General features: G+C 42.3%; 1 protein-coding gene across 2 annotated transcripts in view; it reads right to left on the bottom strand.

Moving 5' to 3' along the window:
- The window catches only part of vps13c (vacuolar protein sorting 13 homolog C), a 60602-nt gene that overhangs the window by 43083 nt on the left and 1794 nt on the right, over nt 1-15725 (bottom strand). The window contains exons 3-23 of one of the 2 annotated variants that reach the window (XM_079737310.1): nt 15434-15476; nt 13390-13485; nt 11734-11835; nt 9994-10056; nt 9060-9169; nt 8834-8893; nt 8507-8566; nt 7327-7407; nt 6400-6457; nt 5795-5922; nt 5085-5191; nt 4311-4485; nt 3942-4004; nt 3293-3428; nt 2927-3027; nt 2661-2803; nt 2092-2284; nt 1265-1379; nt 837-973; nt 541-673; nt 210-327 (exon numbers count right to left, since the gene is read on the bottom strand). In XM_079737310.1, coding sequence (XP_079593436.1) covers nt 210-327; nt 541-673; nt 837-973; nt 1265-1379; nt 2092-2284; nt 2661-2803; nt 2927-3027; nt 3293-3428; nt 3942-4004; nt 4311-4485; nt 5085-5191; nt 5795-5922; nt 6400-6457; nt 7327-7407; nt 8507-8566; nt 8834-8893; nt 9060-9169; nt 9994-10056; nt 11734-11835; nt 13390-13485; nt 15434-15476 — 2222 coding nt within the window. The remainder of the gene's footprint in view (nt 1-209; nt 328-540; nt 674-836; nt 974-1264; nt 1380-2091; nt 2285-2660; nt 2804-2926; nt 3028-3292; nt 3429-3941; nt 4005-4310; nt 4486-5084; nt 5192-5794; nt 5923-6399; nt 6458-7326; nt 7408-8506; nt 8567-8833; nt 8894-9059; nt 9170-9993; nt 10057-11733; nt 11836-13389; nt 13486-15433; nt 15477-15725) is intronic. The other variant, XM_079737311.1, reaches the window with a different exon arrangement.

Here is a 15725-nt window from a genome sequence, read left to right as displayed (position 1 = left end):
TTAAAGGTGACATATTATACCACCAGGTGTGAGTGTGATTAGCCGTTACAAGTCGTTTTAAAAATCCTCTTCTGACATCACAAGTGGGCGTGTCCGCCTAGATGTGTGATGGATAGATGAGCACCGTATTCACACTCACACCTGGTGGCATAATATGTCACCTTTAAAAAAAAAAAAGAGAGTAAATTCACTTTGAGCTTGGTGCTCACCTGGCCATGCGGGCGTCCTTCTCCACCATGCACTTGGCCAGCTGCACGGTGAAGTCCATAGGCTGGAGGATGTGCTGCGCAGAGGAGCCCTGTAGCCGCGCCGTCTTCCAGGCATCCCCTGCCATTCATGAACACACGCACACACACACACACACACACACACACACACACACACACACACACACACACACACAGCATGTCCTTAAAGTTGAGTAAAAGCAGACAGCAAATGTACACATTGTTACTGAAATGGAGCAGTGTGTGTGTGCGTGTGCGTGCGTGCGTGCGTGCGTGCGTGCGTGCGTGCGTGCGTGCGTGCGTGCGTGCGTACCTGACTTGCTGTAGAGGATCTGGACGCTGCGTAGCTCCAGGGTGTACCTCTCATAGGCCCGGTCCATGATCTCCTCTAGGGACGAGAAGCTGGCAGAGGAGGCCTGTTGTCTACCCTGGTCCACACTGTTCAGCTGATGACAGGAACAACAACAACAACAACAACAACAACAAATCATTACACGAAAAAGCACCACAAGGTATAAGCAAACTTCCAATGTCTGCTGTAGAAAACCTAGAACAAATACATACGATGAAATGGGAAAAAATTAACAAATAGTGTTGGGGTGTGCTGACCTGCAGGCTACCAAAGTCTACTATGATGACGTCTGTCTGGGAGTGGTAGAAGCCAGACTTTGGGAGCAACAGATAGGAGGGCTTTAGGTCGATCCTCAGGTCGAGAATCGTCCTGGTCTCAATGATGTGAGACAAACCTGTGGGAGACAAGGCAATAGCTTTCAACGGTTAATAGAGTGATTATTTACAACCCCAGCGAATTCGAAGAACAAATAGATATACTTCACTAATTGAAAATAAATGAAGAATGAGTCATAAGGGTGGATAACGGATACATTAAAAATGTTATGAGAAATGCATATTGTTTAATGTTAAACGACAGCACAACAAGTTTATTGCACATCCCAGATTAAATAATTCAGATACAGTGCTAAGAAAGCCATCCTTTCCATCCTAAAATGGCCACTTGGCCCTTGGAGAATCTTGACCTGCGGCGGTCTTCTCCTTGAATTCCTCCAGTTTGGAGAGCGTGGCAGAGGTCAACACCTCCAGGTCCACTCCCTTGCCCGTCTGGAAGAACTCCATTACGCTGGTTACGGTCAGCTGCAGGGGAAGCAGCCACAGACAAGTACGAATTAAGAAAGAACACATTCTTTCTTGATGCAATGTATTCCAGTTGTCCGGTTAACCTTTCAAACCCTTGGGCCCATTACAAGTGTTGCAAAACGTCCTACTATTTACTGATGCTACTTAGTGTTGTAATTTAGCAATTTTAGAGACTTTTACCCAAAAGATACATTGAATTTTAGATAGATGTCATTAAGGAGGAGGTATCTAACTCAAGGATGCCTACAGTTTGGGTGCAGACAACAGGGCTAAGAATACTTTAGTTGAGTTACTGAACTATCCGGCCCTACTGGTGTGTCCAGACTCAAATAGCAGGGGCTGGCCAAGGTGTGGCACAGAATAACACCGGATGCAGGCACTAGGCCACAACACTGCAGCTATGCCTGCGGGTGTGTTGAATGCATCGCAATACCATTGAGCAGAAGCAGCCATCAAACATTTATCGGGATGATTCTTGGATGATCATACCGCACCTGGCTCTATTCCAAACCTTAGTTTGAATTTTTCTCTATTTTGTTTTCTTGTTTTTCTTTTCTACATGTATTCTCTATTATGCAAAGTGTCTTTGAGTGACCTCCAAAAAAGTGATTTGTAAATCCTATCAACTATTCTTGCTATTATTATGCTCTTCCAACCACGATACTGCCCCCCCCCCCTTCCTCCGTCCTAACCCTAACCCTCGCTGTACCGCGTCGTAGATGATCTCCACGGGCTGGGAGCTGACGTGGAGCAGCTGGTCGGCGGCGCTCTCCTCCGGGCTCAGCTCGAAGCGCACGCTGAGCAGCGAGGACGCCGCCTCGTCCACCGAGGCGATCAGCGAGGGCACCGCCCCCTGCTGCTTCAGGCCGGTCACCAGCCAGCGCGCCAGGGCTGCCTCCACCCTGGGATGGGGAGGAGGGGGGAGGTATCAATGGTTAAAGGACTGCATTTACTGTGCATAGCGCTTTTATCCAAAGTGCTTTGCAACATCGCAAGACATTCACCGTTTCATGCACACATGCACACATTCACACTCCGACGGCGGTGTCAGCCATGCAAGGCGACAGCCAACTCGTCGAGAGCAGTTAGGGTGAGGTGCCTTGCTCAGGGACACCTCGACACGCCGGGGATCTAACTAGCAACCTTGCGGTTACCAGCCAACCCGCTCTATCTCCTGAGCTACTGCTGCCCGGGGATGGGCGACTAAACCCCTTATTTAGTCGTTTAAGAGTCCTTTAGGTATTGACGTGTTCTTTATGGGTTGGGGGGATGACTCACTTGATGGCCTGGGCTCCGGGTCTCTGGGAGATCTTGGTGCTCAGGTCAATCATCTGGATCTTCAGGATCTCCGGGACGTTGGGCAACTCTCTCACGGTGATGGAGGTCTGTGACAGCTTGAAGTTGGCTACAACCGCCACATACTGCACCGCAAACGAGTGGACAATGAATTAACAAAAAGAACAATAAGAGACCAGATGACAGAGAGAGACGTGTTGTTGGATAGTGGTTCATAGTGGCAGACTGGTTTAGAGTATGGGGTTTACCTGCTTGGGTATGGCCAGGTTGTGACTACTTCCACTGTAACCGATGGCAGTATAGAGCTTCTCCTTCTCCTCGGTGGTCATTAGCTCATCCAACCCTGAACCTGAGGGTCAGAGCAGTAAAAACAAGCTATAAGCACTACGACATTGGATCCATGATGTCATGGCAGCCGGTCCCACATGTAGCATGATGCATGGGATCAACATATTGATTGGCCGGCAGAAAATTCCCATCTATTTGGGTCTTTGCATTGACTTTGTATGTATTCTCGCCGCGCCTTCGCTTTTGGTGCGAATGCATGTAATGGGGGCGTGAGAAGACTTCAGCAGGGCTGCAGGTTCAAGATGAGAGGGGTCTGTGAGGCTCACTCTCTGGCTCTTTGGATTCCTCCTGCTCTTCCTTTTTGGGCTTCCGGCTGAAGAAGCCGCCAAAGAAGCCCCCTCCACCCTGTTTCTGGGCGGCCGCGGTCTTCTTAGCCACCACATTCTGGCCCGAGCGGATCACCTGTCGGAGCGACATGAGGGGATGTTGCCAGAATCAATTATGTCGGGAAATAAAAGCGATAGTATAATGCTTATAAGAGAGGGATTAGGTAGGGAAACACAATGAAAAGGTATTCAAAACACACAACTCAAACATTAAGGAATTACATTTGAATCAATAATAAGTTTATATTTGAATCCCGAGAAAATAAACACATTTTGAAATAAAATTGGCGTTAAACAAAAAAAATTGGCATTATGAAAAGAAAATGTTTTACAATAACAGCAAAATATAGCTGTGCCAAACTACTGTATGCATGTGTCCATTCAGTGGTCAATTGCTTGCCAAATGCCCAATTTGGGAGCCCGCCTTCAGAAAGAGAGGGGGTGAGTCGAACGGAAATGATGGCATCTCGACATAGACAACGTCAACAGTTAACCTGGGTTCTTGCCATACAGACAAATCCTATAAATTATATGTTTTAAACTTGACCATTCCAAACAAGCTATAAAGAAACCTTAGACGTTACCGTACCTCCATCTTGGCCTGTTGTCGGGCTAAGGTAATGTTGAAGACGTCCAGTAGTTTCTCCAGGTCCTGAGAGAGGTACAGTCAAACGACAAACATGTTCGGTAAACCAAAATAAAACAAAAGATGTGTGGAGCATTTTTGGGTTGCAGCACGTTGGGCTGATCTGCCTGACCCCCTCAATTGTTTGATACATTTCCATAAAATCTCTCCGACATTTATTCAGCTGATGCGTTAAAACCCTACCCTATCAAAAAAGGGTGACCCCATACGGTTTTATCAAACAGAACTTTAAGTTTTGTGAAACGTCACACCCCTATACATAACAACACACTACAACGACCAAGGTCCACAGCAGGCCCAGGTGAGGCGTACCTGGATCTGTTTGTCCGTGTCCACACTGAGCTTTCCCTGGGTCAGGAGCCTGGCCTTCCAGGCTGCCTTGTAGGCCTTCAGGTTCTCCCTGTGCTGCCTGATGTTGGGCCAAGACCACATCCTGTTGAACCGACGGACGTGGACCTCCAGGATGCTTTTGAATGCATAGCCCCACCTGTGAGAGAGACAGCGCACACACACACACACACACACACACACACACACACACACACACACACACACACACACACACACACGTTGGATTTTGTTAAGGATATGTTGGATTTATGGATTTTCTTTTTTTAATTGCTCAGTGTTGACTCAGTGTTGCCCCGTGACTGCGTTATAGCAAAGGTGAAGTGTATATGTAACATCTACTATTAGCATTCCTTTACTTACTCTGTTCATGCTGCATATTTCATATTTATTACATATTCCACTATACATATGTACACCTTACTACATTTTTAGCACTTTAGGATGGATGCTACATTCCTTTGTCTCTGTAGTTGTACTCTTTATTGCAAAGACAATAAAGTTGAATCTACTCTCATCTTGTCTAATATAGCTTAATCTCATATAGTATTTAGCTCCATTCACCCATGTATGCTACTCTGCTTAGCCACTCTGCCCCAGGTGCTCAAAGCCAGCTACTGCAGTCTTTTTCCCCTCACGTTACAGTCAACTGGAGCGGCATAGCCCTCTCTCTCGCTATGCGATAGTTCTGGCAGCACAACAACACTATACCATTTATAAAGTATCTGATGAACTGACCAGATGCTGGTGTGGGTGTGTACTGGGACCTCAGGTCTGAACTTGCGGTACGGCCCATTCTTGACCATACAGTCGATGGACTGAAGGAGATCCACCATCGCCACATACTGTGGATGGAGAAGTCGGATCACAATTAGTTCATCTTTTTCGATCAGTTATTACATTGTGTAGTTTATGATATTAGCATGTGACTTGTTTGATTGTAACTGATGAAGATTATTGTATCTTTGTCTACCTGATGTCATGAAACATCTTCCCATATGAATGTGGTGTCGACACTTCATTACAAAAATTATTAAAGTTTAGACAATGAGTCCCTCCATTTTTTTTTTATTTCAAGGAAGTTATAGTTATGTCAGTAACAGTAAAAGCTTCTTCAACAGGATAACCAGCTGCTGTCTGTATATGGAGTTAGATTAAGTCTAATCAAACAAAACTTCTTAAATAGCAAACAAAGGCTGAGGCCTTTTTCAATGAGACACGATGCAGTGTTGAACAACCAAGATCTGATATACTCTTCCACCTTTGGCCTGAAGCCGTATTGCCTGAGGTAGGAGACCTTATGCAGACATCAGGCAATGCCCTTATATTTTCACCATACATAACATTTGTATGTGCATTGGAATAAGCAAATAGGAGCTTGTGAGTGTTAGTAATTAGTAGTGAGTTCCACTACAGGGTAGTCTGCTCTTAAGGGCATGTTTGGGTACCTGTGGTTTGGTGATTTCTATGGCGATATCCTGGACCTCCAGATAAAGGTTGGCTTTAGGGGTCTTCAGTTCCAGCTCAGCAGTAGGGTTGATGCACATCTTAGCCGAGGCAAAGACCGGCTTGAAAACTGCAACCAGAACCAAACAGTAGACTTCATCAATTATATTGAATGATACATAATATCAAAATACAATTCCTTTTTATTGTTATTATTTTCAAGAACATCACCACACACACACACACACACACACACACACACACACACACACACACACACACAGCCAAATATTATATTCCTTCTCTTGTGTAGACATGTGTGTTCTTGTATGTGTATGTGTGTAAGTAGGGTCAGGGTGTTTGGGTTGCTTCAACGAGGCTGGCTGTGTGCGTAGGCGTTAAGATCAGGGGAAGATAATAGTTCTGAGAACATGAAAGGTGAGGATCTGCATGAAAAATCCCCTCTGACGGCTAAGTGTGATTCGACCCTGGCCCGGCCTGGGGCTGGGCTTGATCAAATGGGCCGCAGCTTCAAGATCCATTCAAAAGGCTTCCTCTTCCTTTCAGATGCTAATGTGGCTAATAATGAGCTGGATGAGGACCTTACAGTATTGGTGGTCCATGAGCTGTTCGTTCTTGGTGCTGATGCCTGCTTTGAGCTTTTCCTGGAAAAGGACCAAATCCAAAAAAAACAGCGGGTCAGCGGATAACATTTACGACCAACTAGCGGTAGCACGTCACTACCTGTTTGGCTGTTATTATGTGGCTATACTACAATACATGAAGTCACATATCCATACCTACAACAGACAAAAAGAAAAATCCTGGCTCAACCAAACAGAAAGGTGACATCAGCTGGACACTTGGTGAAGCCTACTGTCTGTTTTTGCCTCCAGTTGTGGCTTTGTTTTTTACCTCTACCGACGCTATGACGTAATCACAAGGTTTACTGAAAAAGGGGTCTATAAACAAGCTCTTTGTGTGAGAAAAACACAGCATGTGACAGAAACATTTATTTTTAACCATAGCCTTGCTTCTTACACAATACACAAAAACAAGAACGATGGAACAGCTTGTGTGGTCACATCACATGACAGCCAACAGCAGTAGAAAAGTAACAACAACTGTATGACTCAACCAATACATGTCTACATGAGGGAAAGGGATTGCAAGGGGCAGCTGTAATCATGCAAAACAGAAGGAGCTGTCTATGAAACAAGGCAGCCACAGAGTCAGGTAGTCAGTTTACCATCACAAAAATGCCAGATGGACCCCTGGGACGAGCCTTGATACAGAACACCTCTTAGGCCAAATAAACCATTCAGGCCTGAATCACATGAACTTAACCCCACTCCTAGCACTGGTAGTGCTGGGAAGCGTGAATTATCTACTGATCACTGATCCCATTTGTAATCCATTCACCATACTGATCTCAATATCAGCAACACTAATAATGTGTCATGCGTTTGTAGTCACAAACACATTAACACAAGAGCGACGTGTGAAAAACATTAGGAAGGTAACCAGGCCATACCAAAATCACTTCCCAGGACTCTCTGTAGAAGATGGGGCTGTTGACGTTCCAGTAGGCACACAGGCAGTCCAGGCGACCCAGCTGAGAGGGGGAGAAGAGCGGCAAACCATTGGAATAATGCAAGGCCTGGCCAGGTTTGGCCAATTGACAGACAATTGCAGAAAACAACAGCACCATACTAATGCATTCAAACTGTAAGCATTGACTATTGACTATCTGGTGTGACGACTTCAAAGTTTCATGGTACAGCGCATATATTTCTTTATTTATTCAGTGAGATTAAAAACATGGGAGACATCCAAACCCAGACTGAGCTAATGTCCTTGTCATAAACATTAATTAATAAATTGAGTGCCAAAGCTAGTGGTTCATTTAAATTCACATGATTCCGGTAAGAGGACTAAAGCGCTTTCATGTTTAATGAATGGCTGCAGGACTGGATGCATGTGGTTGAGTCATGTGACTCAAGGTTACAGGTTATATAATGCTGTATTCTTTGTACACACGCATAGAATATCTGTCTCTAGTGCATTCGTGTGCGCACACTACTTGATAAAAAATAAATTTAAAAGATTCTATATATATCATATATATATATATATATATATATATATATATATATATATATATATATAGATAGATAGATAGATAGATAGATAGATAGATAGATAGATAGATAGATCTATCTATCTATCTATCATTGTATATAGACAAAACTACCTTAGACCTTACCATACACCTTTTGTCAATATATTTGCATGTAGTATCTAATGCTAACCATTGCACATTATTGTTTATACTGAGAGATCTTAAAAGGCTGGATAGGCAAATGCCTGACATGAGACAGAGATTAATACCACCACCTGATTAATTAATAAAAAATAAAATAATAATAATAAACAATTAACATAATATTGAAACCACTTTTATCATAGTAGTTAATCTTTTACCTGGGAGCTTCCTCCCAGTCAAAACAAGGAAACCTTTTCTGACTATTCAACACACTACCAACCTTAGTCAAAACAACATAAGCTTGGTTCCTACCAGCCTCCATATCAATGATTTGGCTGACAGGCAACAACTGCTTTTAATAAATTTAAAATCAACGTGACTGGATTTGTTGTACATACAGATGCTGTATAATGGAGATGATTTCATGAGTCAGAACTTGAAGGCCTACCTTGTAGATTATCTTGGCTGCCTCGTTCAGTATACATGTTTTCCAGTTTTCATCTGCTGTCTGCCAACAGAAATAGACAGTGGTTAGATTACTGAATGAAAAAAGGCTTCTAAAGGTCAATGTATGTGTGTGTTGATCTGTGTATGTGTGTTTTGATCTGTGTGTGTGTGTTGATCTGTGTGTGTGTGTGTTTTGTTCTTTATTTGTGTGTGTGTATGTGTGTGTGTGTCTTTGTGTGTGTGTGTGTGTTTTGATCTGTGTGTATGTGTGTGTGTGTGTGTCTGTGTGTGTGTGTGTGTGTGTGGGGGGGGGGGGGGGTTTACCCACCTGTAGGCTGAGCTCTGCCATCGTTACTCCCATGGAGAGGGGGCACTCGGGGTCCGACAGCTGTAAGAGAACCCACACAGAACTCCTCCTCAACAGAACATGACTTTAATGATAACATCCAAAGCAGACACTCCACTGAAAGTTAACAAACATTGAACACCAAAAGGCTGCCATCTTGGAGATGAGCCAATTGACTGGGAATGAAGGCATGCTGGTTATGTCTTACATCATCTTCATATCTGATGTGGACGCTGGTTAACTTCACTTGGATGTTCTTAATGACTTGGGCGGCCAGTTTCTCCACGAGTGTGTCCTTTTTCTCATCTTGGGGCTTTTCTGGAATCATTGTAACACAAGATTTCCAATTTCAATATTTATTATATTTATTTACAGATGGAGAAATATTGAGCAAAGGTTGAATGTGTTGGATGTGCCTGGTTGCTCAGGTGAAGGTGTGACATCTTTGGCTTTGTCGTTCAAAAGTAAAGATAACTATAATATATGTAGCATTGACTCATATCTATGGTCTCTCTATTTAAAGTATTCAAAACATATCGAAGATGATATGCCTTTTTTTACTAAATGTTTTGAAAGAAGGAAATTTGAACCCGGGGAAAAATCTGAAATGAAATTACAACGCAATCCAATGAAACAACTCAAAGTTTCATTAACAGCCAAAACATTGGCTGCTACCAGAACCTACCTTTCTTGTTCTCATGGCGTTTCAACTTCCTGAAACCTTTTTTAGGCTTTTGAGGCTTTTTGTGTCCTTTACCGACTAGCGCAGCGTTAAGGGTAGACAAAAGGGGTTAGTGGAAAGGTAAGCCCAGCAGCAGGAACCCAGCAGAAAACCAAGAGCATGCAGTGATGTGCAAAGTGTTCCTACACTAGGCAATGTATGAATGCTTCGAGAGACAAACGTTTTCCAGAACAAAGAACCCCAAACTAATTGAGTATCCATAACATGCACACCGGTGTAGTAACCCTTAGAACACTGCTGAAGAGAAGATAACAACCACATAACCAAGCAGGAGGAAAATGATTTATTGTATAGGTTGTGTGTGTAGGGTGCAATATGTTTTATAGGGATATTTTATAGGATTTTGTGCACTACAGTTAAATGACCTGCCGGCGAACAGTTGAGAACAGACAGGACCTACCGTTCGCCTGCTCCTTGTAAACAACGCTCTCCAGATCGAGGAGGAAGTCTCCTGTCTGTGAGGCTGTGAGCAGCACGCCAACGTCAGCACAAGGTAAACAGCAGACACCATTAAATCAACACATGAAGCTGTCCATCTGGCCCATTACACGCACACACACACACACACACACACACACACACACACACACACACACACACACCATACACACAAACACACGTCCACCATGCACACACAGACATGTGCACACGCATGCAAGCACACATCTGGGTAGTTCACATTTAAATTTAGGTCACTGGAGATAATAAATAAACTACTTCACCTCAGTCCATTTCCACATATTTCATACTTCTACTTATAACCATTTGAGTATTTTGACAATGAAATGTAAATTGAACATGATGATGTGAATGCCAAATGCCAAAATGCACATCCTGGAGTTCATGTTCCATGACATCCATTACTCCTCTTGTATGTAATCGATCCTGATGGCCTTGTATGTATGGGGCTTCTATTCATCGCGCTACGCTGTGACCAGAGGTGGTTCACATAGAGCTGAGATCTGGAAACTCCCTTTCCCTGAGGCATTACTCATGTTTCGCTAAATGTCTGCTGCTAATTGACTAAGCTTCCCTGGTTGTTCACCATGGGGACGGAGGCAGATAATGCCAACGTGGCTGTAGCCTGTAGCCTGTTTTACACAGGCGGACCGTTAGTGATGGATCTTTGAATGACTGAGGGCCTGAAAGACTGAATTTATGGTTTCATGACTGAATGGCTAAAGAGATTTGTGACGGACAGTTTGGATGAGAGATGGTGGGTTTACAGCGGTTTGGTTATCAATTTCTTCCGAGCCAGGCATGTTTGCTTTGGACGTCCACTCACGACTATGCTGTCGTCACCGTACCCCTGTCTGCTGCTGGCCTCAGTCACCAGTTTAAATATTGAGACGGCACAGAGGCCTTCTAATTTCCAGAGCTCCGATATGAAACAGATATCAATTATAGCCAGTGGAAAATGAATCATCCAAAATGAGGCATCATGCAGTGCATTGACCTTATGAACTTGCAAAAGACAGTGAAGTGATGAATAGTGAGAGTGTGGGTGTATAGCTTATTACTCCAGTGAGTTTCAACCTACTTATTCTTCAAAGATAAATTTTCTCCCAATACATATATCCACCATAAATCAAGGTCAACCTAATCATTTCCTTAAAGAAAAGCAATACTTTTTGTCAAATTATTCCCACCCAAGTCCACTACTTAGAGTTACCTTTATTGTTTAAGGACTATTTCTGTGTAACTTATGACCATAACTAAATATAACCATGTTCCAACTGTCATCCTGCCGAGAGCCTAAATTTTCACTCGCAAAAGGCGGACATTCAGGATCACACTGAATCGAAACCGATGATTAGTGAATGTGATTTAAAGGAAGTAAAGTAAAAGCGGAAACGGGAATTCAGAAGGGCATTAATGGAAAGGACAACGGATATGCTGTTATTTGACTAAAGCAAAACCTAACACCAGTGCTTCCGGCGTTAACTTGAAACACACACATGACACAAACAATGAAAATGGGGACACAAAACAAAACAAGGGTTTGAGGATGCCTGTCAACAAAAGCTTTTCTTTCTTTTTCTGGAGGTTCCGGCGCAGTAGGGTTTGAGGTGTGGAATGGATGGAGGGGAGCCGACTGGAACCTGTGGGAGGGAGTGGTGACTGATCCGACCGTCCTTACCCCTACGTGCGGCCATCTGCAGGGCGTCCTCGATGCGCTGCAGCTCCCTCTGCTTGGCCTCCTGTGTGTAGCGCTCCTCTTTGTCCGCGTCATACTTGATGGCTGTAAATAAAGATTTGGACAAACATGAATATAGAGTAAAAGGATTGGGAGACTTTGTAAAGAGTTCCACATGAGGAATAGAAAAGGGTAGTTAAATACTTTGAAGGGTAAGGTGTATTTCAAGTATTTTACAGGTATTTGTAGGCTTAATATAATAATAATGCATATATTGTCTATGAATCAATTGAAAAAAAAGGAAAGCGCTGTATGTGGAAAGGTGTGTGTTAACTATAAAACATATTTATTGTGTTTAATTATGTAGGTAACAATCAGTGCTAGAAAGACTGCAGTTATTAAAAATAAATATGTTTTCAATAATTTGTTCCACAACTATTATTTGTTAATATATTTCATTTTTTATTGTAGCATAATGATGCTTCGTAAGAAACACAGATGGCCACAACTCACACTTAAGTCACTTTCAATAAATTTAAAATACCTCCCAAAAATATACAACTTGAGGCTACAGCTCAATCACGTAAAAATCAACAATACAATTGTCAACATAAGTCTGTTGAATTGTCTATGTTTGTACCTGCTTTCAAATGCAAATATATACATGCATAAGGCTATTGTTTTTGTTTGTGTTTTCAAAATACATGATGATCATAACAAAAATAATTGTTTGGTCTTTGCATATCTCACCGATGAGATAGTTTAATGCTCTTCTTTTGTGAAATTAAATGCAGAAAATGCGTCTATTTTTAGCTGTCAATTCCCTGAGCAAGCTGCATTATTCACATCTATGAATGAGAGCTGAGAGCAGACCTTTACGGCTTGGCTGCTAGGCAACCAATATAGTCATGGTGACCTGTTGAATCTGGACACAGGTGTCATAGCCTGCTACTGGGGGCCCATCTCAATACTAGTCTTATTCCAAGCCAAAGGGAAGAAGCTATCCCTGAATAGGGACTAAATAGAGGTTGGCCAAGGTGTAACGTTAAACCCCACTTCCAGGAAGCAGTTGAAAGTGAAAGCCGAATTGTTTTAAGAAAAATGTAAGTGGTATTGTGCCATCCCTAGTTTACACTGCAGAGGCTACTACAGTGTCAAATCCTTTCAAAATGCGCGGGCAACTTTGCCGTGCTTGGTGTGCCTCTCTCCGTTGCGTGTCGTTATTGCCGGTTGTTTCTCTCCCTCACCAATAGGGGAGCTGGTGCTATGGGCCGTGCCAGGTCCATGACCGGGTTGATTGGACGGGAGTTAAAAGGAGCCCTTCCCGTCGGCTCGCTCTCTCTCTCGGCTTGACGCTGAAAGGCTGACTGGATCATGACCTTATTTTGCATTACACTACATTACACTGATATGCACTACACTTTTTGTTTTGCTTCCCATTGCTGATTACGGTTGTATGTATGTATATGTAGTTGGTTTAACTGATATTGTTCTTCCTTTGTGATCATCGTGGTATCCTCGTTCATGTCAGCTCTACTTGAGCCAAGTGGTCCTGACACCGCCTACCCGGGTCGGCTACAAAATGCCAAAAAACCTCTTTTGGGAAATATGTAGTCGCTAGCGTTTTCAGAGGAAAATAGGTCGTCAAACTCGACTTACTTGTTCCTGGAACCACTAGAAGATACAGACCGTCGAGAGTGGCTACCACTGCATCGTTATACAGGTTCTTCCATGGGATCTTTAAGGTTAGCTTCCCTGAAATAAATACATCATAGTTTTATTAATTCAAAGTATGTTACATATATTTTGATATTTTATGGATTTAACATGTCCACGTGAGTGCAAGTGGAAATAAGAGATGAACAGTGGGAAAGAAATAAGAGATGAACAGTGGGAAAGAAACAAACTGTTAGATGTAGACCGATATAATATAATCCTTAATTTTGTATACATTTCACAACATTTTAAACTGCTTCCTGGTCTAGACTCATTCGATATATCCAGGCCTTGTTGCTACGTTTACAACCTGCAGGTAAACAGATATTTATTACACCTTGCGTTTACTTTTCATTAACGTGTGCAAGCCAAGGCAACTTGAAACCTTGGCTTAGCTGACGTACCAACCATTAGCCATGCTAGAGTGCAGTGAGACTTATGAAACAGAGGGAGGGGGGGCGTGAACAGGTAATTTTCTATGAGCAAGTCAATGTCAACAGACAAAATACCTCTTAAGAGCCAGATATAGCACACAGAACCCCCCCATGTACTGATGTCACACTTATGGGCCTTGTTGAACAAACGTTCAGCAAAACCTTGCTCATGTCACTAGACAACCACTGCTTTGGTTTCCATGCAAAACATAAAATATCAGTTTAAACAAGAGAAGTTGTTGTTGTTGACCTCTTTGTTAGTTAGTAGAGAAGAATGATTGAATCTGTGATGAAATTCCCGCTTGATAATATTTTACTTGATTAGAATGTCAATAAAAGTCCTGGCATAAAAAAGTGAAGAATATGCCAGTGTGTAGAGACACAGGAGCTGTAAACTCTAAGGCATGTTGAATTAGTATCATGCTCTGCCAAAATAAAGACATGTGGAATGACAATTTGAGAGCCGGTATATCCAGATAACCTGGTATTGAACATTCACCTCACTTCCCCATCAATAATTTAGCAGTGAGAATAAATGATTTTGGCCTGGTTAATAAAGCCTATAATAGACCATATAAGAGTTGTGTGCATCTTAAATGACTTCAGAAAAAAATGTAACCATAGTTCATAAAAAGCCTTTGGGGGGATTCTCAAATACTTTAGACCATGTTTGACGACCACAAAGAATATATATATATTTTTTTACAAACTATATACCAGCCAACTAAAGGCTTTCTAAAGATGTCAGTTCTTTATAAACCAACTTTACTTCAATGAATACAGTGCAGAGTGGGCTTTGAAAGTAACTAGATGACTCATCAACCAGGAACTCACAAAACGTGACGGAAGCCGGTCACATGTTTGACAAAAAAGGGTATTTCCTAAAAGATTTATTACTTGCTATACAATATTTTATATTGTCTAGATCTGATCTAGATCTAGAACCTGAATCATTGAAGGCCAGGTTCTGGTTATCTCAACATATGTGTGTGAATCTAATTTACACTCGCAGGCAAGAGTTGGATTAGTCAATAAACAAAACCTTTACTGATTTACTGATCACTATTTACTCTCATGGCGCAATCTAATATGAAAGTGATCATCAAGGTCACCCGGAACCAAACTCAATTCAGATCTCAGTAATGGGACATCAGCGTTCAGAAGCAAGAGCACTAGATATGTTAGTCAGTAACTATGTGTAAAGTGGACTTTTCATTTTCAGTGTCAAGCAATTCAGTGAGCACAGCCATTTTAGAATCAGGTGGGCAATTCCTTTCACAAATGCTGATATTAAATGAATCTCAAAATTGTAGATTAGAGCCTCATCTACTGTATGATTGATTGGCCCTTGGTCGTACAATTATATAACAACCTTATTACTAGGGTCAGTTTAGTCATCCATTCACATTGTTAGGAACTCATCCCTACCAGCCGGTCTTGAGAAGCTGAACAAATACATGTAAGACATTGCATGGACATGGACAAAAACATAAGCAAATAGCCACAAACATGATATTTAACATGCAATTATATATTCTCTGTTTTGCACTCACCGACTTGGCCAGCTCTTATTTTAAAGGGCACATCAAATTCACTCTGTAAGAAAAAAAAAATACTATTGTTTACAAGGATAGTGTACGGCACAGTGTCATATATATATATATGCCCTCAAAACCAGAGGTTTTATATATATTTTCCTCTAGTCTCGTGGGCTATTGTGTGGTGAGTCACATCGTTTGTTGAAGGTTTGCGGAAAGTGTAAGAGTCTTGGTCCACATGGCTGGTCTATGATGGCAGCGATCAAAAGATCATCAACAATACAAGATCACCCCATTTGTAATGTGG

Source organism: Pollachius pollachius, assembly GCF_949987615.1.
Source record: "Pollachius pollachius genome assembly, chromosome: 5".
NCBI lineage: Eukaryota > Metazoa > Chordata > Actinopteri > Gadiformes > Gadidae > Pollachius > Pollachius pollachius.
The sequence above is the reverse complement of the archived record's forward strand: the minus strand, read 5'-3'. Positions and strand labels throughout refer to the sequence as shown.